The sequence below is a fragment of the Balaenoptera musculus genome, chromosome 13 (genome assembly GCF_009873245.2).
Source record: "Balaenoptera musculus isolate JJ_BM4_2016_0621 chromosome 13, mBalMus1.pri.v3, whole genome shotgun sequence".
Lineage (NCBI taxonomy): Eukaryota > Metazoa > Chordata > Mammalia > Artiodactyla > Balaenopteridae > Balaenoptera > Balaenoptera musculus.
The window spans coordinates 69,784,118-69,810,907 of record NC_045797.1 but is presented as its reverse complement, the minus strand read 5'-3'; the positions used below and the strand labels follow the sequence as shown (position 1 = coordinate 69,810,907).

The following is a 26,790-nucleotide window of genomic DNA, read 5'->3' as shown; positions in this document are numbered from 1 at the left end:
GGTGGCCCTGCCCCGGGGCTCTGGCCTGGGAAGCATCTGGGACCAGGCCTCAGGGGGTGCGAGGTTCACTCACAGGCACTGCTGCGAGCAGCACAGGAGGACCTGGGGTGCTATTCCTTTCACAGGGTGGCCCCTGGCCAGACCTGAGTCTGGCTGGGATCTGGACTGGGGTTCAGAGGGGGCAGCACTGCACGTCAGCAGGCTGGGGGTTGTAACGGGCGGGCCAAGGTCACGCCGGCTGGTAGCCCTTTGTGTCCCTTGCCGCCCAGCTTCTCCTGTTGGGCCCCATGGGGCCGGGGCCCGGCCTCTGCCACGGTTCGGAGGCCCCTTCCCCACCTGGGGCCCCGGGCGCTGACCTCGTTGTAGTAGGGGCAGTTAGTGGACTCCTTCATGGAGGTGAACTTCTTGTCGTCGCCCACCTCCACGCACACCACGGGGTCCATGTTCAAGCCCACCAGCTGCCGAGCCTCGATCACCGTGACGCTGACCTGCGGGCGGGCAAGAGGGGGAACGAGCAGGAAAGCGGGTGAGGTTGGATCTGGTCCTGCAGGAGTCGGGGCCTGGGCAGCGGGCTGGAAGGTGCCGGGAGCCAGCACCGGATTCGGGTGCCAGTCTGCCTGCCGCACATCCGCTGGTGATCCTGGGCTCTTTCCCCCACGAACCCTCGCTGTCCTCATTTATAAAGAAGGGGCGTGGCTAGATCACCTCCAAGTAGGTGTGCAGCAGAATTACCAGGTGGGAGGGGAAGGATGGTGGGTAAAGACCCTGAGGCCCCTGGCCACACTCCAGACCAACCCAGTCCAGTCTTGGGGGAGGGGTGGAAGGAGTGGCGTCCAGCATCCGTATTTTTAAAGCTCCCGGGTGATTCCACGTGCTTCAAGTTCTCCCCGGCATCAATGGCCCTGCCTCACCGAGGGCTGCAAACCTACCTCCCAGGTTTTGTGCACTCCGGGATTAAGCTTTCTAAGTCTCCATTAACATGCATTTAATTTTCTGCTATAGCATTTCTCATTTTAAGCCTGCAGGCCTCTGACATCTTTTTTATTTCTGGAATTTGGCACGCTTTCTACATTCCTGGCTCCTCTTCTTTTAATTTCTTTGAATGCCCAGTGGGGCTTTGGTGCCCACCTGAGCACACCTTTTTTGCCTTGATACTTGCATGTTGTGTGCATTCTGTATCTTTTTCAGTGGCGTCCACCTTTCTGGAATCTTATTTCTATACTGGGAAGCCCTTTTTCAGTTGTTCATCCATTCAACAAATATTTGCATATATATATATATATATATATATAGAGAGAGAGAGAGAGAGAGAGAGAGAGAGGTAGAGACGTGCGTGTGTGTGTGTGTGTTCGTGTATGTGTTTGTGCACATACTTTTCCTGAACTCTCATTGTAAGCCATCAGTTCTTGCTTTGGATCTGGAGGTGTCAGTGGCCATGGGTGGGCCATGATAAATAGGAAGAGGCACAGACTCGGGGTTGCTGGAATGACATTGAGCCTCAGTTTTCTCAGCTATGAGTGGAAGACACTACCTATCTGTAAGTTTGTGTGAGGGTTGAATGAGATAATGTGCATAAAAGTGCTTCATAAACAGTAGACAGGTCTAGGAAATGTGAGCTCTTGTTATAAATGGCTTCTCAAATAGAATTTACTTTCAGGTAAGTGGCTGGTGTCCCAAACAGATAGGGTCGTGTGTGACGCTTAATATTGTTTCACTTAAGTCTCTTGAACTTGCATTTTAACAAAATAGCTTATGTTGAGCTAGTATTAGCATTTGCCTCAGCACTCTTCTAATGAAACTGTATGAGTTGCTTTTTACCATTCTCATCTTGGAGAGTTAGTATTTTAATTGCTGTGCTTTGATGCAACTACTAAATATGATTTTACTCAAGAGAATCATTCTCCCTTTTCATGAAAAAGAATAGCCATGAAAATTATCATCCACTGCGTCCATCAGATATTTATATATCTTATAAATATCCGGAAGGCCAAGAAAAATCCACACAACAAAACTAGCGATGTTAAAAAAATAAAAACGCTGATGACAACGAGAACATTACCAATCAAGTATATAGAACTGGAAACTGAACATTTACTAATTGAAGTAATACTTGAACTATGAAAACAAGCATTTCTATGTGGAATGAGGTTCCAAAGGGAATGGAGCTGAGAATCTGGAGCTCTGAAGGAGTTCAATAATCACTGTTTCTTCAGGGAGCTAAAAGGGAAATAGAGCCAGCTCTGAGAAGTTTACTGTGAAGAGAGCAAACAGACACTAGAAGTCCTTCCAGAACATTCTTTGCATAGTAGTTTATAGAGTTTTAAGCTCTATGAAACTTTATACCAAAGATTTTTTTAAGAGCTCATTTTTTCCCCCAAAGCTAACCCATCCCTTTTCCTCCATTAAAAAAAAAAAAAAAGAGATTTTCTGTAACTCAAGACTGGGAAGTAGACAAACACAGTTTTGGCATAATAAGGTAGTAAAGATATGCCATCAGGAGATTAACTTTTGCAGTGTGAGAGGTTGGCTGGTTTTTATGTTTTTCACCCAGGGACTCAGCCGTAATGATAACCTTTTTGCCCCCTGCTCCTTTTCAGGACCCAGAGTTCCCACCTTCTTCCACTGAGCAGAGCCAGTAATGGTGGACGACCCTAGCTGGAAGCTCTGACACCAGGCGGGAAGCAGGTAGGGAGGGGAGGGCACAGGGCTGAAAGGAGAAAGGGGTGGGGCAAGGGGAGGAGGCTCCAGTGTGTCCTCTTTGCAGGCTGAAGGGTGGCCTGAGGGGTACCCTGGGAGTGCACAAAGGAGGTCGCGGCCTGGCGTTGGTGGGGGAGGGGAATGCCAGTCCTGATCCCCACCCCTCCCCCCGCTCCCCCCACCCCCCCCCCCTTCCCGGTGCTCTATGGAGGGGAATGTATCATTTGGACTTGAAATTAAAAAAACAAAACAATAAACTCTGAAGAAGGGGATTTCAGTCATCAGCAGAGGACTCCATCTTTCCATGATGGAAGAGGGGGAGGCAAATAGAGCCACTAAGGGACCAACTGACCAGCTGACCAGGGAAACTCTTTTGGTGACTGACTTCCATCTTCTCCTTCCAAGATAAGGGACATAATCCTCAGGTGACTTCATGAAACTCATTGCAAGGAACACTGCTGAGTGTAAATCTATACCTCTGTCCTGGGAGAACCCAAGAGTCATAGTGCTTTGTGACCTGCTTCTGAGGGGTCTGATTGGGCTGCAAGAACATTGCTGGGAGCTGGAGGTGAGAGGTGGTGGACCCCTTAGTACTGCTCTTCTGAAACATCCTTTATGTTCCCTCGTCTCCAGGTGACAGAGATGTGACATGACCAGTTGTGCATTTTGAGAATATCACTCCAGTGGTGGTGTAGAGCATGGAGTGGAGGGGGCAATATGAGAGCAGGGAGATCAGATAGGAAGTGGCCGCCATATTGCACTTGAGCTGGATAAATGACGTGGAGGTGAAAACTGGAGAGATGTTTGGAGGTGAAGATGTATATGGTCTTGGTGGCAGGAAGAGAGGGTAGAGGAGAGACTCAAGACTCTGTGACCCGCCAAGAACATCCCTGCCAAGTGCCAAGCTCCAAGCTTTGCCCACTCTGATGGGGAAACTGCATATTCACAGGGAGGAAGCTGCAGCTTCTTGCTTTTGAGATGCCAATAATCAGGAAAGGGTTTTCGCATTACATGCATTCTAAACAGAAGAAACAAAGGGCCTGAGTACACCATGGTCTTTTCACCTTGGGACCTCCTTTCAGTGCTACCCAATCTTTAGGATGGTTCTGAGCCCTGAGGATCCTTCCTGAATCTGAGTTCAGCTAAGTGCCTCTGGCTGAGGTCTTTCTAACTCAGCAAAGCCAAGTTCTCCAAGAGAGTGAAGTCCTTCTGATAGGTTTTCTTGCTTTATACATTGTACTTATTGAAAGCAAGAATAATTCCACATTTGCCTCCTCACAGCTCTCTCTCCAAGTGTGTTAACACTTACAGTTGAGATGTGAATCAACCTGTCAGGGAATACTGTGTTACCAGGTCCAATACAACTGTTTTGTTCAGTTCAGAATGTTTACAAAGTCTTTGGAGGCTGACTGTCTGGTCCATTTAATAAAAGTCTCTGTTAGGAAGTGGTTTGAAAGAGCTTTTGAAAACATGCAGTAGGTAGTAAGCTAAAGATGAACAGGGACCAGAGGGAGAGACTGTTCAAAAGGCTTAATTAGAGAGAAATTAGTTGCTCTGACTATGGGGTAGGACACCCTCAAGTTTGAACCCTGTTTCTAGCTTTGAATAACTGTGTGACCTGGGGCAAGCTGCTTACCCACCCTGGGCCTCAGTTTCTCGCCTATGAAATACAGTAATACCTATATTTGGGTGGTTGTTAAGATTACATTAACTTAAATGGAAAACATACCTACCTAGCCTAGTGCCTGGCACATAGTAAACCTTCAAAAAAATAACAGTTACATTAGCAGCAACAATAACGATGGCACCATTTTCTATGTGCCTTTACATGGGGGGCTCGTGACACTGTAGATTGAACGGTATCTGACTATGAGGTCTTTGTTCTTTGGAAGTTTTTCTCTTCTCAGAACACAGAGGAGCAAAGCCTTGAGCCAAGCGTCCTGGAAAAGCCCTCAGAAGTGTTAGGACATTCTGTGCTTGGGTTTTGGCAGAGAGGTGAGGAGGTGACATTCCCAAACCTCCAAGGAGCCCAGTGTTGTGAGGTTGTCTGAAACCACAGGGGCAGGTCCGCTTGACACTGCCTGGGGCTGTTTTTCAAGCCCCTGGGAAGATGGTCACCGACTGGATGAAAACAAACCGAAGCAAGGATTCAGAGAGACAAGGTGCATCCTTGAGGAAATATGACCAGATGTACCTGATACAAAGAAAGCTGGTGTCAAGTCCTCAATATTATCACCTGAGTGAGGTGAGGTGGGCTGTCCTTAAAGAAGGGAGCATGGGGCCTGGGAAATGGGTATCAAAGATAAAGCCCTAACCCGGGAGAGGGGTTTGCTCTGATTCTGGGGCCTGGCGCTGGACTTAGGCAGGAAGTGCAGTGGCAGTCAGGTGAGGTCTCCTGAAGGCTCCGCCCTCCCGACCAGCCAGCACACTCACTCAATCCTAGGAACGCCCAGCAGTCTTTTCACCTACAACTGGGTCTTGATAGCTCCTAATGAAGGGTCCAGAGGAATTTGTGGTCCTTGGGCCCTTCTGGTTTGCAGTTTATAAATAAGTACTAGGTACTTCTGGCTTGTACATTAGCCTATCGTGAGTTATGTTAGTGTAACTCAGTCTCTCAGGCTCCGATCAACTCTGGGAAAAGAGACAAAATTGAGGGTGTGGCCCTGCAAAGCTGAGGATGAGGCCCCAGGCTGGGAGGGCTGCACTGGGTCCTGCTGTTCACGTGGCCCTCTCCCCGCAGTTCCCAGCCATGCTCATGCCCCATCCTGCCTGCACTGTGGTCACATCAGCAATCTTATAGCTGCAAATCTCTCCCTATCTCAGCCATTTGGTCTCCAGTTTTAGAAACATACAAATAAAAAAATTAAGTGTTAATTTCAGAAAATACAGAGAAGCAAAAAGAAGAAAAAAACACCCATATTCTCAGCATCTATAGATAGCCAGGATTGACATTACTTCCAGCATCAAAATAATACAAAGCAACAATTTAAAAAAACACACCAAAATATCTTTCTTCAGAGACACTTATTTAAAAAAAATTTTTTTGAATGCTCTTTGGTCTTTTTATGGTTTTTCCAGGTCCCTCTCACTTTATAAAGACGGTTACAAAATCCTAGGAGGGCTTTGACCAGCATAAGCAGAGTTCTCAAGCTGCTCTTTGGGTTTGTACTTCTCTACTTATGACACTGCTGTGAGTGCTTTCCAGGAACAAGCTTACTTTGGTAACATATATTCAGCTTGTGGTTCTCTATGACCCTCAGATCCATGCCTTCACAGAGTCTATAACGCACATCTGGCCAGAACCCCCCACTAGACAGAGTCGGAAAGGCATGAGGCCTCTAGCTGCCCCACCTACCTGGTAATCCATGGGCCGCCCGGCACTTGGCTCCATCTTAATGTCTGGCTTGGATCTGAGGAGGGGAATGTACTGTCAGGCTGGGTGTAAGGGGACTGTTTGCAGGGGAGGAGGGCACTGGCAGTGGTTAGACCTTGGAGAAGGGCAGAAGGACAGAATCATGATCTTCAAACACTCCAGGGCTGCCAAACAGAATGGGGATCAGTTGTTCTCAGAGGCTCCAATACAGAGGACTAACCAATGGCAGAAGTGATAGGTAGACAGACATTAGGTCAACAGGTCCAAGTGTGGGCTGGGCAGCTCCGTGATTTCCCTTTGCCCGGATGTGTTGAGTGACCTGGGAACAGGCTCCTGCCTTTGCAGGGGGAGAGGTGAGGGAGACATCCAGGAAAAGAAGAAAGGGGCAGGGTTAGGAAGGAGCTGTCCATGGGCCCTGATTCTTCCCCACCCAAATTCCAAACATAGCAAGCTGGGTCCTGCCTGACCTGGTGAAGGTAACTGGGGCTGTGGGGTTCCTGCCCACTCACCGCTTGTTGGAGACATTGGTGGTGAGAGCTGTGACGGAAGCTAGTGACATGGAGTCAGGATCCAGCCCATCCCCCAGCCGAATGGCCAGGCGGTCAAGGTTCTCCATCTCCAGTACTGCCGGTTCATCTGGGGAAGAGGAAGGGCCAGTTAGGTGGGCTGGATGGTGGGATAGTGACTGTATTTCCCTTTCTGCTTTGCCATCCAGGGAGCTGAGTCAAATTCCAGGTTTACTTGGTAGCACCTGCTTAGAATGTTATGGTCTGCATATCTGCGGTGTTTCTGGCCTAGTCGTGATCTCTGATTTTAACTGAAATTGCACCTGGTCTTGCTTTTTAATTTTAATTGAATGTAACTCACTTATGCAAGCACTGAATATCCTTCGTGGAAGAAGGTCAGGAATAAAATAATCCATACTTCTGTACCTCCTGTACCAGTAGCTACCGTTTACTGAGTGGCTATTATGTGCCAGGCACAATGCCAGGGACGTTATACACATATTTTTAGTCCTCATAATCCTCATAGTCACAGCCTGGCAAGATACGCACTACTCTCATGTAACCAGATGAAGAAACTGAGGCTTAGGAAGGAACTTATTCATGTAAAACAGCTGATGGAATTCAGAACCTAACCCTGTATTGATGTGTATTAATCCAATGAGATGAAGGAATGACGATTCTGAGAAGCCACCCAAGGATGGTGGGTTTGAGTCTCAGCCGGCAGCTCTGCCCTCTCCAATCTAGGAAGGCAAAAGGCACAGCTGGAATTCTCATGGGGGCAAAAGACAAAGAGAGAGATTCTGGGGCCAGTGGGCCACACAGGGGATGCTGGGAGGGAAGCCAGGAGCCCTGAGGATGGGTGTGTGATCTACAGACCTGGGTTAGAAAGCTACACACAGCTCCCCTAATACACTCCATTTCTCCCCTGTATTCCAACTGTGCTCCCTGCCTCCTCTTAAATAGCTGTCTTGCGCCCTCCCCAGCCTGCTGCTCCGGTGGCACCAGTGCCACAGGCCACTCCAGTCTTCCAGGACCCACCCTGCCTGTCTCCCCCGGGGCCGTCCCTGCAGCCTCGTGAGAGGTCACGGGGAAAAGGCAGGAGAGCGAGTCCTGCCACGGAGCAAGCATTCTCAGGACTCTGATTTTCCCCCAGAAACAGGGAATTGGCCAAATAACTTTTTTTTTTTGTTATTCCCGCCTCTAATTAAAAATTTCTATGCTTCTGTGTGGAGAAGAAAGAATGAGAGCAAAGACGGCAGGATGAGCCCAACAGACTGAGGGGCTCTGCTGCTCAGTTCTAGACCGCAGGAAATGCGCTACCCACCTTCAGTCCTCGGAGCGCCCCCTTCCGGAGGACCACTCTCAGGACCCGGCTTCTCCGTCAGCCAATGAGAGGCCAGGCCCCTCCCAGGTGGATCCGCCGGCCAATAGCAGGAGAGCCCGTTGGGGCGCTGCCCGCGGAGAGGAGGGGTTTGGTCACCGGAGGGGAGAGAGGGGCCGCCTGGACCGTGGGCAGGGGCACGCGTCCATACCTTGTCTTTGGGGTTCCTCTTTGTGAGGCCGGTTCTTGCCGAGCTTCATGGCGGAAAACACGCTCCTCCCGGCTCTGTGAGAGGGCCGCCAGAATGAGGTGGAAGGAGATAGACGCCGGGAGGAAGACACACAGACATAGAAGAGCAAAACCCGAAAGAACACGTAAGGGAAAGGGAGATCCAAGCTCCAGCCCCTCACCTGCCGGTCCCAAGATATATTGGGGGCCAAATTTCCCAAGTTGGGAGCCGTGAGGGGGAATTAGGGCAGAGGGAACCCCACCACTTCCTCCTTCCCCATGTCTTCACACCACTCAGGAGCAGGTCGGGGTCGGCGACCAGTAAAGGCGGCCTTCAGGTGGAAAGAACCGTTTCAGCTGGAGCCCCTCGGGGTCCTGATCCCAGCCCCCTCAGTCCAGTCTTAGAGCTCTGAGCTCCGCCAGTGCCGCCAAGTTCATCCTCCCCGACCGTGCACCCCACCGCGGCTGAGTGGAAAGAAAACCAGACAACCAGAGATAAAGCATCAGAACAGAAGGGCAGAAACGGGACTCAGAGGCACAGAGGCTGATGAGCAGGTAGGAAGTGCGGTTGAAACTAGCTGCTTAGTTCTCAGACGGCTCTGGTGCTCGAAGCCGGCCTTGTCTTTCCCAACCTCTCTGTGCCTTTGGATTCTCCTTGGTACCCGGTGAAAAGAAGGAGATGGGCCCTTTCCCGTCTCTATCTTTGGTCCTGGCTTTGCCCCTTCTACCTGTCCCCTCTCACCACAGAACCTCCCCCCCAACCAACCCCCAGGAACGTATGGCAGACTCCATAGTTCCTACCTCTTCCTCTGGTTGGTGTGGCCTTGTGTCCCCAGGAGAAGGGCCTTGCAGTCAGGGGGGCTGAGGGAAGGGGGCAGGGGGTCCTCACTGTCCCCTCAGTGATGTCCCCGCAGCTGAGCTTGTGATCCCTGGTCCAGGAGGGACCAGGAGTAGGATTAACAGGCGGTAAAGTGCAGTATTCCATTACCCCATCAATATTGCATGAGCTGGACACCTGATTCCGTCCACTTCCCATTCTCCCTCCTCCTGGCTGTGCCCCTGTCATCCTGAGCCCCATTCCTAGGTGGGGTGAGGTGCAGATTCCAACCCTGAGCTCACCTACAGCAGCAGAGCCCACCCATCTTTGGGTCAGGCATCTCCTTGTGGAGGTTTGGCTATGGTTCCCTGAGACCCCCTGTTCTTTTTTTTTTTTTTTTTTTAACATATTTAAAAAATAATTTAATCTCCACAGCAAGCTTTGAGGAGGATACTATTGACCACAGTTTACAGTTGAGGTTTCAAGCAGTTAGAAAAGCTTTATTCCATTGACCACATCTTATTATCTGTAATGAAGAACCCCTGTTCTTTATGCTGGGTCATGTGAGATTGGAGAAAACCTTTCTGTCCTTGTAGAGATGGCCTAGAAATCTCAAGCCCCTCCTCCCCTCAACCTGGCCCTATCCTAGCTCCAGGCCTTTTCTTTACTCTTCATATGCCTGGCAAGACATGAAGAGGAATGTCTCTGTGTCCCAGTGAGAGAGCGACTGAGGACCACCTCTTTCATGTGGCACCAGCTCACAGTTTAAGAAACACTGGCATCTTCATGATTTCCTAAAAAGGCACGAGGCGGGTGAAAGAAGGCTGGGGTAGCACTGATCTCTTCACACTATCCAGCATCATGTTATCCAGGACATATCAACAGGAGGAAAGGGAAAGAAGGCACTCTAAAAAAAGAAAACTGATGCCTTTGGAGTTATCTTTAAAAGTTTCTCCCCAACGAGAGATTATATAACCTTTCTTGAGCCACTAATCTGGGCCAAAGTCTTTTCCAGATGTTTGCTCATTTCATCTTCATAGCAGTCCTGGGAGGGACATATGCTTCTCCTCGTTCAATCCATGAAAAACCTGAGGTTCAGAGAGCTGGGATTGAAGCTACCACCTCCCAGGCTGGCAATACTTCCACTGCATCCTCGCTGCTGTGGGATTGCCCTTCTCTGAGGGTGTGAATCCCGTCCTGACCATTTGGAACTTTGGCAGAAAGTTTCCATGGGGCCAGCGCAACTTGCAGGTGGGGACATCATCTGTGAAGAGTCCCATGGACCGGGCCCATGCTTACAGAGAGGGGGCTCATTCAAAGTAATGTAAGCATCAAGCCATTTTGGGAAGAGAAGGCTATAAATATTAAATTACTGGTGACCTAACACTGCACCAATCAATGAGCCCATTAAAAACAGTCGTATGGTGGTGAGAAAGGAACCATCCCGCCTGACTTACAACGAACCATCCTGTGCGATTTCTCCCTGCTTGGTGGCCTCGAGGGCAGGGGTGCGGGCCATACTCTGACTCTTGCAACAGGAAGTGAGCCTAGTGTGGGCCCTCCCTCTGCTTCCTGTCCCAGCGTTTGGGTTTCCTTTCCTCCCAGCCTTGCTGCTCTCCTGCCTTACCCAGGAGGGCCCTGTGCTGACCGTGTACAATCACTTCTCGGCCATTCCTGGGCTGTGTCATCCTTAGAGTCCCCAGCCCCAGTCCGTGTGTGACGTACACGCTGCCATCACACAGTCTGTTCCAGCCACACAACCCCAGTCCCATCCCACCCATCCCGCCCGGCCCCCCCCCCCCCCCGCCCTAATGTCCCTGAGGAAAGTGCTCTGAGATGGTAGGTCAAAGCCATGTATGGGGTCAGAGCAGGCCCTGCCTGCAGAAGCCAGCCACTCTGCGTTCTGATCCCGGACCTGGTCCTGCTGCCGGAGGCCCAGAGCGGCTTTGGGTAGCAGGGAATTGCGGATTTCTGATGCTGGCCCCAAGGACCCATCCAAGTGGAAAATGGCCTGGGGCTTCCCTTGGGCAGTTATGGCCCTTGAATTTGAAAGTCACTCTAGTCCTTAAAAACAAACATATTTGGAAGCAAAGATTGAGACTTTAAAAAATCTATACTTATCTGACCATTGTCTACCAGACCCTGAAGCAATTCAAAGGGGAAAACCTCTCTCCCCAGACCCTGCATGATTTTAACCATCTCAAGTGGATAAGTTCATTGGTGGGATTCCTGTGTGCCTGGGATTATCTCAACATGGTGACATCCCTTTATAGAAAAATGCATACTATGTAGGGCAAGTGTAATTCCCAGAATTCTTACTGTAGGCTCTGCACCTATTCATTTCTCTTCAGAGACTAGCTCTTCATTCCTGTGAACTGTGGGCAGCAGAGCATGATGTCATCGGCTATCACTGCCCTTTGTAATTTTCTAATTGATGACACATCAGAATTCACTGCGCATCAGTTGCCCATCATGCCTGCTTCTCTTGGCAAAGGGTAAAGGTTATTCTTGAAATAAATGTTAACTTAATCAGGGAATTTTGAAGATTATCCACTTGTATTAAAGACTTAGATTTCAAAAAAGGTAAATTGTTGATTAGGTTACTGATGTACTGATGTTTCTTTGTTTTAAATTCTGCATTTGGTCTAGATGGTTCTCCAGTTACTAAAGGTATAATATGGACAGAAACAGACAAAGAAAACAAGCCAATAATCAACTTGGTGAAAAACCACTTTGCAACCAAGTGGCTCCGTATTCGTGGCTGTCTGAAAGCCTGAGAAGCCGGAGCCGGGGAGGTGGGCCGCTCAGGACCCTCTGAGGGCTTATGATCACATTTGGGCTTCCCCATTGCTGGATTCATGACAGTCAGAATGATATGCACACACAATTTAGATAGCTATTTCTCTCTAGAGAGAAGTCTAGTTAGTTCACTCATTTTAAACTCTTTTTTCATTTATGGACCTAACGATTTCTTTGCTGGTTCCATGGCTAAGAATGTCTTTGTGGTTGGGTAATGCACCTGGGGTCCTAGGGGAGAGCTTGGAACTATCCAATGATGACTTGGAAACATTCGCCAAATTAAATTTAGTGAGCTGGGTCTCAGTCAGGTCTCTGTGTTACTGTGGAGGTTGTGACTTAGAGGGGTGGGACTGGAAATGAACCGAAGGCCATGGCTGCCTGGGGCTTCTGCCCTCCGACTGCCTGCAGTGGAAACTGTCAAGGCTCATTAGCTCAGGCCTCAGGTAATTGGGAGAAACAAACTCCTACCTAAGAGACACAGGGTTTATGGTTCTCTCTTTCCTCTTGTTTCTCCTCAGGAGAGCTAGAAACTAACCAGTTTTGCCCCACAATAACCCTTCAGAGATTTAAAACTGCTCCCACAGCCTTTCTTCTTCAGGCTAAAGAATTTCAGCTTGTTTAATCTCTTCTTAGAAATCCCATTTTCCTACCCTTTCAATCATCCTAAGGCTCTACACATTAAAATAAGAATGAATGCCAGTTTACTCATCTCATCTGTGAATTGGACATGGCAGGACATTAGGATGGGGTTGTGCAAGGGAACCAGCATTTACTGTGGGCCTACTACATGCTCGCACTGTGAGGCACCCCTTAGTACAGTTGTGTCCAAAGGGATCAGGCCAGCCTGAATCCCTTGGGGGTCTGGCCCAGGACAGACTGGGGAGCTGGAAATCAAGAAGGGTCTTAGAGCATCACCGATCTCAGACAGAGAGCCTGGGAGACCGGCAGGTTGGTTGTGTCTCATACGGGCCTTTTATGTCTATCTGTCCATGCAAAAACCTGACCCTGAGCCCTCTCCCTAAGTGGGACCCCCAGCTCAGCAGTCTGATGTCATCTCCCACACCCCCCAAGATCCTGTTCCCTGGCTCCCTCTCCAAGTCCGGCACATGCTCTCTGCCTGAGGCTTCTTCCCTTGCTTGTAACCTGGCAAACTCTCCGATCCTTCAGGTCTCTGGGCCCGAATTTCCCCTCACGGTGCCATTGCCTTGTTGTCATGCTTTTTGCTCGTGTATAACAAGCGGGAGCTGGAACTCAATATGCTGTTGTTAAACGAGACTGGGAGTCCCCGGGATCTTAATGCAAGCAGATGCCCCAAGCCCACACCAGTGCTCATCACTTCAGACCCCTATACAAATAATCCTGCTGTCGCCGTGATATTGTCTTGTCGACTAATTTTTAACTTATTGGGACCACAGTTTTGAGCAAATCTCTTAACATCTCTGGGGCTCAGTTTCCCTATCTGGAAAATAAAGACCACATTCCTGGCTTTTCAGCGCTTGTTGATGTGTTCGGAGAATTAAATTTAGAATATAGTCAAGTGCTCTAAACTTACTGGGCCTATTGGAAACTGGGTTGGGAGTTAAATTCTCTGGGTTTTAGTCCCAGCACTGCTCCTCTTCTGGAGTCGCTTGCTTCCCTCTCTGGGGCTCAGCTTTGTCATCTGTAAGAATGGGTGTTGGAGCAGAGCCCGCTCCGGTGTGGTCAGCCCTGACTGCCCCTGCCCTTGTGAATTCCCTGTGATGCTAGAAGGTCCTTGAGATGATGCAAGCTCTGGGGAGGCTGAAAGACCCACTTGTCACCCCCCGACCTTGAGACTTTCCAATACCTTGTGGCGGCCCCTCCCATCTGGAGTCCCCTGGGGAATGGAGATGGTGAAGACCACCAGAGAGGGGTCATCTCTCCTTAGCTTTCTGGGCTCCATGCTCCGGCCACCCCCTGCGGCCACTTGGTGCCCACAGTTTGTCCTTCTTGGGCCTCCAGCACTGCATGTCCACCAGCCCAGCCCTGCCTTGGCTCTGGGGGAGAGCCATTGGCATCTTGGGCCGTCCCCACTCCCTCCCTCACAGGGAAAGCTCGGGGCCTGCCCACAGGCATGGGGGACGGAACAGGGAAGTGGAGGAGGAATCGAGACACTGAAAGGAGGGAGGAGGGAGTGGAAACCAGAAGGCCTGCACCCACCCTGACAACCCCCCGTGCCTCGCCCCCATGGCCAGATGCAGAGACCTCCCTCGCCCTGCCATCACCCGGTGCTGGCTCCATCACTGCTCCGGGCCCCCCGCCATCTGTACCCTGTGCTGAGGACCCTTCCCTCTCACGAGCCGCACGGGCTCCACCCTGGCCTCGGCCACCTACTTGTGCTCGCCATCTCTGCCTCCCTTGGTCTTCTGTCTGCCTTTGCTGAGTAGGGGGAAGAAATGAGGAGACAAGGGGATGTGTGTGAGAGGGTGTGAACCAGAGACACTCGCAGACTTAGCCCCTGGCCCTGCTGACCCCCACGCTCCCCAGGGGCCTCCTTGTCCCAGAGAGCCCTCAACCCACAGCCTCTCACTTAAGCAAGCCTAAGCCTGCTGGGTAGGGGCCCCATGGCCCAGGCTCTGCCCTGGGGAGGAGGGGAACTGTGGTCCTGATTCTTGGGGAGGAGCTCACAGGAGTGGGGCTGGTGGCCACTGTCCCACTGACCCCAAGCCTAGGAGAACCTGGGTCCCTGGGGACAGAGGAGGCCTCAGGGTCCCCGTTGATCTCCTCCCCCAGGTCAGGGTCTGGTGATTTCTGAATGTGGGTTGCAGGTTCCACAGGGAACACAAGGTTAGATGAGCCTTGCTACCGTCCAGGCCTGGGCCACCCTGCTCTCCTCACCACGCGTGATCCCCTCCAATAGAGTGGGGGGCTCCCAGCTCTGAGGGCCTCGGAGAAGAAAGGTGGGCCAGGGAGGTTCTGGGCCTGCAGTTGTAAGCGAGCTACTGCTCCAGGGCTCAGAGCAGGGCTCTTCCTCCTCCTCCTTAGGGAGGCTTCCAGAAAGCCCTTCTGGAATGTTCTCTCAGTGCTTCCCTGATGCTGTGGCAATGAGGATGAGGGAAAGGAAGTGAATAACAATTACCAATTTTTTCCTCTCCTCACACCCTGTCCTGGCACAGACCTTGCCCAGGTAGGCATGCCTCCAATCCCTCACAGCTCAGGTCCTGAAGGCCCAGTGGATGACAGCTGTCCTTTCCATCTGGCCAGCTGGCCAGTTTGTACTTCCTTTCGAAGGAGTTAACATCAGCGAGGTCTCTGGCTACCGCAATTGGCTGAGACCACCGAGCAGAGAACAGAGAAGGGGAGACTGTCTCAGTAGCCCTGCTCTGGCCCCGGGCCTGGCTGGGGGTCTGGCCAGGCCTGGGCCCCCACTGGGACCCGCTGAGAGCTGCGTGGGCTCCAATGATCTTTCGAGAATGAGGGCCGAACGGGAGATTTACTGGCCCCAACCCCACATGAATCCAAGTGGGGCTGCCTTTCTCTGAATTATTGATCCAGGTTTCGAGGGAAATTTGTTTTTTGGTCTATTATTTTTTAAAGAACTGGGTGACCCTGAAAAGTTTGAAAATCTTTGCAGTAGAGGAACTGGAAGGGGAAGTGTATCACCTGAGAGTGGGCAAGGGTGGGTCAGGAAGGTGGAATTTGTGTATCTAAAAGATAACATCTGACCCTTTTTCTCTTTCCCTTTGGGGGTTTGCTCTGAAATGGCAGAGAGGTGTCAGGCTGGCCCAGCGGGGGCCCCCTCGGGCACACAGCAGGCCAGAGAACAGTGTGTACCTGCAACCTGGCAGCCAGCGCCTGGCACACGCGTGCCCTACCCCTCCTCACGTGCTCCAGGCCCCTGGGCCGGCTAAGAGGCTGCACACAGGTCCACACACTCAGTGTGGAAATGCAAAAGGGAAAAGACCCTCTTTCTGTGAAAAAATAATACTCTTGTGATTTTACTAGAAGCACTGTTATGACTGCAACTAACATTAATAACTGCACAGCCCTGCGGTGAGAACTTAAACATGCCTTGACATATTGATGCCAGCCGTCTCACAAGGTGGTATCATTATCCTATTTTCCAAACGGGGGAGCTGAGACTCTGCCTGCCCTTAGTCACTCAGCCACAAGGGGTGGGATGAGAGGTTTGACCTCACGGTCATCCTTGTTGCTAGGGGACCTCTCCGTGAAGCCCTGGTTGGGCCTGACTTTCCTCCTAGAGTCTACATTGTGTTTTTAAGTGTCCCAGCCTGGCCAGGTAAGTTCTGTTCCTCAGCCAACACACACACACACACACACACATACATACACTCTCTCTCTCTCTCTCTCTCTCTCTCTCTGCCACAGTTTCACTCACCTCTTCCTCAAGCTCCCACCCCCATCACTCTGTGTGCACGGTTAGAAGGAGCCATGGAGGCTGGCGGGGGGGTGTGTGTGAACGAATCAATATGGCAGCCTCTGGGGAACTGAGGGTTTTCCGGGATCTTAGTGCTTCACGGCGTGAGGCCTCACTTGAGCACTCAGACCCGGGCAGGGGGTGAAGAGGACCCCCACCTCAGGTGAAGCGGCTGAGTTTGGGAGGAGTCTCCTGAGCACTGCTTCGCCCCAGATCTCAGCATGGCCTTGACCCCAGCTCCTGCAGGCTGCTTGGGAGCGGCTGAAGCTCTGGAGCTCAGCCTGGTGGAGGGAGGCGGGGGAGGGTCTGTGGGAACCCCGCACTCTGGGGGTGAGGCTGGGTGTGTTGACCCCATACACCACGTCTCTGCATACCCCAGGGCACATGCCCCATGCACATCTCTGTCAGAGCCCCCAGGCATGCACACAAGCCCGGCTGTCCCCTGGCCCCAGGCATAGGAGGGAGGTACCTTCTTCTATGGGTCCCCACTGGAGTAGAAGAATGATCCAGAAGGAGAACAAGAAATGTGGCCCGCTCCCTCCCTTCCCCCAGGATGAGACCCCACAGAGAGAAGCCCAGCAGGGACACCAGGAAGGGGGGTTGGGCAGAAGGAGGGCTGGAGGGCCAGGCAGGTGGAGAAAATGAGGAGGAGAGTCGCGGAATACAGGGAGTGGAATACAGGGAATCCGAGAAGCCCAAAGTCTTTGAAGTGCAGTTGTGAGATTAAGGCTGGGTTCCCTTGTTTGTCCTTTCTAACAGGGGGTCCTTTGCCCAGAACCTGGTGGTGTGTGCAACTCCCTGGTGTCATGGAGCGAGAGAACGTATGTGCAGGTAAGCGTGAGAAACCCCCCCGGGTATGTGTGTGTGTTCAGGGCCAAAGTCTCCTCTCTCTTCAGACAACAGGGCAGATGTACACTGACACGCAGGGGCCCGGAACCCTGATTTTGTGCTTCTGAGAGCAAAGTGCGCACGGGGTTAGTAGTTCATTCCTTCTCTGCAACACTGACAGCTGGGGGGGCGAGGGAGTCCTGTGAGCGAGTGAGACCCTGGCCCGGGCCCGAGCGGCGGTGAAGCTCCGGCTGTGGGCAGCTTTGTTGGCAGAGCCCTTGGAGTAGGGTGGGGTGGGCCAGAGCTGAGAGGGATCTTGGGCCAAAAGGTCAGATGCTGCTCAGGGTAGAACAGGTTGTGGTGGGGTAACATGGAGACTGCGGAGAGGGAGAAGGAAGGAAGGGGACACTGGCTGAGCACCGGCCACGGGCCAGCACTGCGGTGGGCAGCTCACGTGTATTATCTCATTTGACCCTAACACTCCTGTGAGGCATCAGCAACCCGCATCTTACAGGTGGTAAAGTGGGGCTCCAAAGGGCAGAGCTGGGATTTGAGCCCTGTGCTCTCCATGGCACCGCACTGCCTCCTGGGGCACTCCCGGGCATATTGTGCAAAGAGCTGGCTGAAATCAGAGGCTGCTGATTTGGAGGCAGGGCCTACAGAAGCAGCCAGAGTGGCTCAGAGGGCCTGACTAGGGCCTGGCCCTGCTGGAACCATGGGAGGAGACCGGCCAGGGCCTGGGCCTGATGGAACCATGGGAGGAGACCGACCAGGGCCTGGGCCTGATGGAACCATGAGAGGAGAGGGTTAATGGGAGGGCGGGTGGTGGTGGGTTGGGGGCTGGGGGACTGCTCAGGCAGAGCTGCCAGTAGACATTCCCTGAGGTCCAATGGGAGGAACTTCCGGGAAGATACTTAAGGCCTTGGGAGTGTAGAGGAATGTCTGCAGAGCCCCTTCCAGGGGGTGGTGAGGGCAGATGGCAGGAGCCCAGCCGGGGGGACCTAGGCCCTGCAGGGAGACCTCCCCACATCAGCCTCCTCTGCCCTGCACGGAATGGATGCCTCATGCCACCAGTCCTGCGCCTGAGGCTGCTTCCTGCCCCTCACTCCACCAGCCCCCCGACCCCTCCAGCAAGCACCCCACCCGGCCACATCACACAGGGAGGAATGGATTCCCACACCAGATGCCTGTGGATCCAGAAAAGCACATGAGAGACCGTTGCTTACTAGCAATGAAGTTTTCTTGTTGGGAAAACAACACAGAGGCACCCTGTAGACTGGGCACCTTGACCTACAAAGTGATGTGCCTTCCCAGGAGGGGCTGGAGGGCAGGGAGCAGGTGTGGGTGAAGGAGGACTTGACTTGGAGTCAGAGCCTGGGCACATCCATCCCTTCCTTCTCCCTGTTCCTTCGTTGGCCAAATGTTTTCTGGAGGGCCCTCTGGCCCAGAAGACAATGGCTTCCTCCCAGACCCCAGAGCTGACGGGCCTGGCTGGCTGGCACTTACGTGAGGAGGGTGAGACATAACACCTATGGCTGCGAGGCCAAATCCAGGCTCCCCTTGGAACCGTGCATTCCTTGACCCAGAACTCATTGGCCCATGAAGGCAGCTAGAATTAAACCACAGGAGAAGCCCAGATTCTCTAAACCAGCTCTACCTTCTCCTCACCCCTCTGCCCTCCCCCTGCCCCCAGCCTGCTGGGTGCATGGCCAGGCCTGGCCAGAGAACGTGTGGCAGTGGCACCACCCCGAGGCGCTCTCAGGGTCTGGGTTGGCAGCCCCAGTGCAGCCGGGAATCTGCGCACACACCCACCCAGGCCCTCCAAAGCAGGCCGTGGACCCCGGAAGACAAGGAGCTCTGACTGCGGTCGTCATCCTCTCCCCATTCCCAAACCCTGGGATAAAACTTCCTGCTCCTGCTTCCTGCTGCTGCTGGGGAGGTGGGAAAGCCAGGCTATAATGTGAGGGAGGATAGAGGCACCCTCTCCATCTCCGTATTCCTGGGGCCCAGGACGGTCTGCAGGTCCAGGACCAAAGCCCCTCATGCTTGACTGCATCGTCTCACTGTTCCCTCCATCAACACCCTGGCCCACTTGTGTGGGATGAGAGAGAGGACCTGGCTGGGCATTGCCTGAGCTGCAGCGACCCCAGACAGGGCTGCCCTCTTGGCTTCCATAGCTCCAGAGAGCTGTTCTCCACGCGTGCTACCCACGGGACCTGGAGAATCCCTGGGTCCCTCAGGATGTCAGAGTTGGAGGGCAGCCAGGATGCTCAACCCATTCCTGTTACTAACCCGGAGGGGCTAATGACTTTTCCAAAGTCAGTTAGTTAGCGGCAGTCAGGATGCGACTTAATGGGACTCAGCTCTCCTGATTTGGAGCCAGCGTTCCTTTCCCTGCAATTGATGGCTCTCACATGGCGTCCAATCTGTCCCCAGAAAGCCCTTTCTTAAAGCCCACGTGTAGCGCAGACAAGCTCTTTTCTCTACGGGGACAGAGGATGGGGACCAGATGGTACCCTTAGTGCCAGCATCCCCACACTCCCCACTGCGTCCCCGCTCCTCTTTTCACCATTTCCAGCCCGATTCCTAACCCTCTGCATTGTCCAAGAGCCTGTTCATTACCAGCCCTTACGTGGGGTAGTACTTGGCACCCCAGTTACAGCCTGACCCTCCATTATCCCTCAGCTTTCCCAGCAGCAGGGTGGGGGTTCCCATTTTCCTGAGCCCCCTTGTAAGGGTAGGAGTGACTGGCCAAGGGTCACGAGGCTGGTAAGAGGCAGAACTGGGACTCAGACCTGTGTCTCCTGAGGCCAGATTACACGCTGTCTCTATGATACCCAGCCTGGAGTCTAAGGAGAACGGTCTCCAAGCTGGCCTGGGCGATGCCACCCACCTCACGGCTGACCTGGAGTCACAGGTCCGGCAAAATTTGCCACAGGCATGGTTCCTTTGGATTTACTATGATTACTCCCCACCTGGCTCCCAGGGTCTGAAGCTTGTATATGTCTGGGGGGGGGGGGGAGGGGGGCGGGAGTGGTTCAAGGGCAAAGAAGGAAAATATATTTATACAATAAAAGTATAAAATTCAGTTACCCTAATTTAGCATCTATGTTTTTTCAGAACAAGTACTGAATCAATTTTACTTGGAAAGGACAGGGTGGAAGGAGATGGGAGGGAGATGTTTCCAATGGGAGGGGAGCATACCCCCCTCTCCAAACCCACCCCCATCCTTCAGATGCACCGCTGACTTACCTGTGTTTTACACATTATTCCCAGTGACCTAGGAACCTGCGGACAGTGTTTTACCTAAAGTCTGTCTCTCTGGGCTCTGAGAGTAATACAGTTGCGTTTCCTTTTTTTGTAAAAATAGTGCATTTGGAACAAGTAGGCCTGGACACAGCATCCTGTCCTCTGTGTGTGACTGGACAGTTGAAGGTGTGAATCCTGGACACCTAGGGTGTTGGGATGCGGTCTTCTCAACAGAATAGAGGCCAGGTCCCGACCAAGACCGTTGGCTTCACTCTGGCAGGAAGCAGCCTCTCTTGGGCCTTCCCCGGGCCAGGGCGGAGGCCAGGCTGCCTGGGGCAGGTCTGGCACTGCTGGGTCTTGGGCCAGAGAGATCAGGGCCTCCTCCTGTCTGCTCTTCCCATTCTTTGAGGAGGCAGGAGGTCTAGCCTCTTCCACCCATGTTAGAGCCCACCCTCCCAGAACTTTGCCTCCCTCCGGGTAGCGGGGAGGCCTGGCCCCTCAGCCTGATCGCAGACACCCTGCTGCCTCCCCAGTGAGTTCTGGAGTCGGGGTGCAGGGGATGCTGCAGAAACACTTCCCCTCCTCGCGTATGTCTCTCCAGCAACTCAGGTCTGTGCTCCGAGCCCAGGCCTCGAGGGGCCTTGCAGGGGAGCAGGCCCCAGGCATCCTCCCTGTGTCTTTGGGGGCAGAGGGCCCAGCCCGTTACCTCCGGAAGCTCTTCTCGCCCGGCGGCCGAGAACTGGGGCGGGAGCCAGGGAGCAGCCCATCTGTCTCCTGGCTGTCCTTCTCTTCCTCGTGAAGGGACTCATCCCCCAGGAAGTCCCCATCATCCCAGGAGCCCACCGTGCCGTCTGTGGCCTGATACCGGACCTCCACGCACAGGCTGGTCTGGAGGGAGAGATGGGCGGTGAGCGGCTGGGACGGCAATAACAGTCATAATCCTGTGTCCTCCTCTGCTCTGTGATTTTACAAGGTGCTTTCACGCCCTTAACTTACTGGAGGAAGGCAAGCTGGGTACTATCCTCCCCCCACTTTCCCGTTTTGCAGATGAGAAAACAGAGGCTCAGAAAGACTGACAACTGAATGGGCTGTGGCTCCAGATCCTGCTGCCCGTGGCTCTCCTCCTCCCTGGTGCCCGAGGTGGGGGGCCCACCCCGGGCAGCTGAGCCTGGGCTGGGGGTGGGCCGAGTCCACTGGACACATAATCAAGAGCATCCTCCAGTGTCCCCGTGGTGTAGGTCACTCTCTCGTCCTCAGAACCAGGGCTGCCTGCGGGGACCAGGGGTGGCCTGTCTGAAATCAGCTGACTTCCCCTCGCTCCTGATGCTCTCTCGGGATTTGATGACAGGAGCTGAGAATGTCCTTCAGGAGAGGAGCCCAGGCCCTGGACACCCTCAAAGGCGTGAGGTCAGCACTTCTTCCTGCTCACCTGACACCCACCCACCTAATCTGGAGAGGATGGGAGCTCGAGGTCACCATGGGATTTTCTCTGTGTCCTTGGGCCACAAAGCAAGAAGCCTTCTCTTAGCTCTAGCTTCTCCCCAGTGCGCAGAGAAGACTCATCCTAGTCCCTTCCTCAGCCCGTGTGGGTGCTAGGAAATCTTCTAGACATGCTTTCCCTTCCTCCAGGTCAGGGGTTGGCTTGCTCCAGGACCACTAGGCATGTGGTCCTCTGAATGCCCAGGCTTCGATTTCCCCAGGGAAGAAGTGTCTTGAGCCACCAAGGCACCGTGGGAATTTCTGCCCCACCCTTGGCACTCCTCAGAGAGGGTTCCTTCCATTCTGGCTCCCTGTGGCTGCAGTCCTGCTTCTGAGGCTATTCTGCTGGCTACTACATAGGGTCATATGCGGGCCCAGGGTTGGGGAACCATGGTACAGCCCCATTTTACATATGGATAAACTGAGGCCAGGAAATAATAGCTACTGATCTTACTTTATATATTTATTGAGCACTTACTATATGCTTAACTGTTCCAAGCACTTTCTGTGCATTCCCATTTAATCCTCAGAGCAGTCCTGTGAAGTCGATACTGTAATTTTGCTCACTTTGCAGATGGTATGCAGCCAGCCCACAGTTAGTGAGCGGCCTAATGAATGTTTGTACCGAAGGGCTGTGTTCCTCACCACTAGGCTCAACTGCCCAGGGGCGGGCATCGATGAGCTCATGGGGACAGATGCGTCAGAGCAGAGCCTGGGGTCTGGGCGTCCCGATTGGTTTATTTCCTTCCTTTGTTTGAACATGTATTAAATGCCTACAGACTGTGCGTCATTAGTACATGTGTGTTCCTGTTGGAAGTGCTGGGATGGGATGTGACAGATGAAATAGAAAGAGGGTCCCTGCCTTCACAGAAAGGCTAGTCTTAGATGCCAAGGCAGGCATGCAGAGTGAAGGTCATGCCCGGGAGTGGCCAGCAGGGCTCAGACTGGCTTTCAGATGACGAGAGACACGTCTTGAGTGATTCCTGAGCTGGGTCCAGATGGAAGGGCCCCTGGGGAGAGAAGGGAGGGCATCCCGCCGTCGCCTTCTCTTGTACTCTCACTGCAGGAAGGACTGCAGTGTCCACCTTGGGGCCTGGTCACGCCCCAAGGGCTCTGGCCATGGCTGCCAGGCTGAGGGGCTCCAGCAGAGTCTGACCTGAGTCTTCTCCTCACACCTCATCTCCCCGCCCACAAGGAGTGCTCCCCAGACCACACTATGTGCCGGGGCAGGGAGGCCAGCAGGCCCCCAGGTGACCCGTAATAGGCAGGTCCAGGGACTCTCTGGGCACCCTCACCTGGATGATCGCATTGTTGTCGTCAATCAGCATGTCGGTCACCTCCACGTGGCCCTCCTCCACCACCTTCTGCAGCACCATGCGGAAGGTCCCGATCAGCCTGTGAATGGCAGAGGGGGCGTGGTCTTCATGGTTTCACATGAAGAGGCCAGAACGAGGGGCAAGGCTGACATCCCGAGAGGCTGTGACTGGCCGGCAAGGGGACGAGAGGGCTGGCTCAGGCTCCCGGCTGGGGGTGGAGAAGGTGGCCCAGGAGCTGGGGCTGGCCAGGGGGGCATGTCCAGGAGGGTCTGTGACCCCCAACAACTGTGTGTGGTTGTACGTATGACAGCCATTTCCCTGGGAGAGCTTGAGGGCAGTGAGCACGTGGGGGGAAGTTCACAGACGGGTCAGTGTGTCCTGGGGGAACCTCGTGCTCCTCGGGTACAGGCGGTTGGGGTTGCTGAGCTCCTGCGGAGCAGCTTCCAGATGCCCAGCATGGAGGCTGTGGGGAAGGACCAGAGGCTCCCGGACACACAGATAGCTCCTCCCCCTTCCGCCTCCCTAATCACTACCGAGGTCTCTACTCCTCACCGGCACCACTGGCTCGTTCGTCCTCTGTTGAGTCGTAGTGGTGCCCACACACACCTGCATTCTGCAGGCTCCTTGGGGCAAGAACCCATCTGACTGTGGGATCCCCATCCGCCCAGCTGCCTAGAGGGGATCAGCGGGGCAGTGTTGCGACGAGCACAGACCTGGAGTCGGAGAGACGGGATCGGAAACCCAGCCCGGACACTTTCTAGAGGGTTACCTGCTTCCCGGGCAGCTGACCTGGGCTCTCTCAGTCCCAGATTTCTCCTAAGATGAGCTAATAACCCCTGCTTCACAGAGTAGCTGTTTAGAGGACTAACAGAGATCCTCTGTGCCAAGTTCTTAGCAGAGCGCCTAGCACATAGTCAGCACTCCAGGAGCTGTCTGGTCGTTATCAAGGGGGTGACGTTATAGCGTGAGCCTTTCCAGGGAAGCAGCTGTTTCCTATTTCCAGACTCTATTAGATATTTCTGGCTCACAGGAGGTCTCACAATCTACTGGCTGAATTAATGAACAACAGTGGGGGCCCCATAAATGCTGACTGAGTTGACCTGCATGCCGTTTCATCCCATGGTTTGAAGGTTATTGCTCTAGGAGAGAACAGGGTACTGAGAGGTTCTCACACGGTGATTCCACACGGGGTAGATCAAAACATACACACCACTTCTGGTTGAAGGGACAAAAGCAGAGGGGGGCATTCACAGGGTGTGAGACAGGAGGGGACCTTGGGATCATCTAGTGCTGCCCTTGGCTTATAGCGGAGGAAGGTGAGGCCGAGAAAGCAGGAAGGGATGCAGTTAATTTAATGGCCGCTCCGGATGAGGTGAGGTATCAGGTGGATTCTGACTTTACCGGGCATGTTTGATGTCTGCATCCTCCTGAGGGCCATGGAGAGCAGACACTGTTTTTAAAAAGCCTCCCGTCTGTGTGAGGGGAGAAAGTGGTGGCAGCAGCCACAGTGAATGAATGCTTCTCTCCGGGGTTCAGAGCTCCATCTGTCAGCTCGCCCCATCCTCCCTATGGGTGAAACTGTTCATACCATTCCTCCACTCTAAAGCCTACCCTACCTAGGCTTCCAGGCTCTTCTCAGACTAGCCCCTTGGAAGCTGCCTCCCCCGCTGCATCCTGCCCTCTCCCCAGCTTGGGCTGAAGTGCCGGCTGGGGTCAGGAGACCTAGAGCCGCTGCCCCTGAGTCTCAGCTTTGTCTTTATAAAATGAGGGTGGTGGGCTCTTAGCTTCTGTCCTGTGTAGCCCTTCTAACAGTAGACTCTAGGCATGAACGTATATACTGGGTTTTTTGCAGCTTCATCTCTTTAGGGTCTAAATCTGCGGTTCTAAACTTCAGCATGAACAGAATCAGTGGGAGGGCCTGCTAAAACACAGATGACTGGGACCCACCCACCCACCGTTGTGCTGGCAACTGTTTAACAACTGGCTGGGGGAGGGGAAAGGCAGTCCTGACTTGCAGCTTTTGCTCATTTCCATGGTGTAAATACCCCCACCAAGGCCAATTTCAAGCTTCCAGTGTGAAGCCACTGAGCACAGAGTTGGGAGAGATGTGTACCATCTGCTCTTGGGAGCCGGCCCCGCCCCAGGGGGTCTGACTCAGCAGGCGAGGTGGGGCCCCAGAATGGGTATTTCTGACGAGTGTCCAGGTGATGCTGATGATGGTGCTTGGGGAGCACACTTTGAGAATCCCTGTTCTACCACGGCCCCTTGCCGACTGGAACTTCAGGCCCTTTTAGCTCCACTAGGGCCTGTTGAGCACCTGCTGAGCGCTGGGTGCACGGGCACAACTTTCCCTAGAAGGTACCCAGGGATCAGTAGAGATGCTGCAGTGTGACAAGACACCCCCAGGGGGCAGGATGGAGCTATTCCCCAACAAGTGCTCAGAGAAGGCTCTGGCACCTTCCAGGCTTAAACAAGTTCTCACACCTTTAGACTTGCGAGGGTTCTAAGAGGAAAGCTTGTCCAGGATTCTGTCAAGGAGAAGTCCCTTAGTATAGCTGATTCACTTTGTTATAAAGCAGAAACTAACACACCATTGTAAAGCAATTATATTGCAATAAAGACGTTAAATAAAAAAAAAAAAAAAAAAAGGAGAAGCCCCTTAAACCTCCTCCCTGACACACACTCCCAGATCCTGCTAGACACCCGGTGATGGGGACCTCACTACACCCCAGCTGCCCTCACTGCTCACCCATCCACCTCTGCTTCAATCACACAGTAAGCTGAGATCCGCCTTCTGGCAAATTCCCCTCTCCTCATCCCCTGAGGCAGGTCCAAGCCCTGTTCACACACAGACTAAATGCCATCCCTAATGGGAGGCAATGTAGACAGCAGAAAGAGCCTGGGCTCTGGAGTCAGACAGAGGTGGGTTTGCCCAGCAGGGTCTAAGAGGGTTTCTACCACCTGGCAGCTGTGTGACTTGGGCTGGTTCTCCAACCTCTCTGAGCCTTGCTTTTTTTCCACCTCCCCAAAGGAGGTGATACCACTTGCTTCACTGGGTGGTGGTGAGTACACTCAAGTGAAAGTCCTCTAATACCGCCACACTCAGATGTCACATGTCGCAGTGGGGCATGGGGTGGGGCGGTGTTTGCCGTCTGGAGGGCCCATACAGCACTGGTCTCCTGAACAGGGTGGGCTCTGGGGGCAGATGCGCAGCCTCACAGAGCCAGAGCAAGCCTGCAGCCCAGAAGTGGGGTTGGGATCCTGGGAGCTAGCAAGGCCAGAGGACTGAATTCACCATACCCACAGCAGGTGGCTTGTGGGGCTTTAACTCTTAATAGTTACCTGCTGCTTCCCCCAAACAAAAATAAAAAATAGAGTTCTTTGAAATGGACAACGGATGTGATCTCAGTCTTATGTTAAGGATAAGGAAAAACCTCCGTCAACAGAGGAATGGATAAAGAAGATTTGGTACATATATACAGTGGAATATTACTCAGCCATAAAAAGAACAAAATAATGCCATTTGCAGCAACATGGATGGACCTAGAAATTGTCATACTGAGTGAAGTAAGTCAGACACAGAAGGACAGATATCATATGATATCACTTACATGTGAAATATTTTAAAAAAGGGTACAAGTGAACTTATTTACAAAAGAGAAGTAGAGTCATGGATGTAGAAAACAAACTTACAGTTACCAGGGGATAAGGTGGGGGGAGGGATAAATTGGCAGATTGGGATTGACATATACACACTCCTATGTATAAAATATATAACGAA

At 52.9% G+C, this 26,790-nt stretch overlaps 1 protein-coding gene across 3 annotated transcripts in view; it reads right to left on the bottom strand.

The window, feature by feature from the left end:
- Window positions 1–26,790, bottom strand: part of OTOF (otoferlin) — an 89,036-nt gene that overhangs the window by 31,147 nt on the left and 31,099 nt on the right. For 2 of the 3 annotated variants that reach the window (XM_036874087.1, XM_036874089.1), the window contains exons 4-9: window positions 22,989–23,088; window positions 20,921–21,102; window positions 8,109–8,182; window positions 6,580–6,706; window positions 6,053–6,107; window positions 357–488 (exon numbers count right to left, since the gene is read on the bottom strand). In XM_036874087.1, the coding sequence (XP_036729982.1) occupies window positions 357–488; window positions 6,053–6,107; window positions 6,580–6,706; window positions 8,109–8,182; window positions 20,921–21,102; window positions 22,989–23,088 (670 nt within the window). Of the gene's footprint in view, window positions 1–356; window positions 489–6,052; window positions 6,108–6,579; window positions 6,707–8,108; window positions 8,183–14,093; window positions 14,139–20,920; window positions 21,103–22,988; window positions 23,089–26,790 lie in introns of all 3 variants that reach the window. The other variant, XM_036874088.1, reaches the window with a different exon arrangement.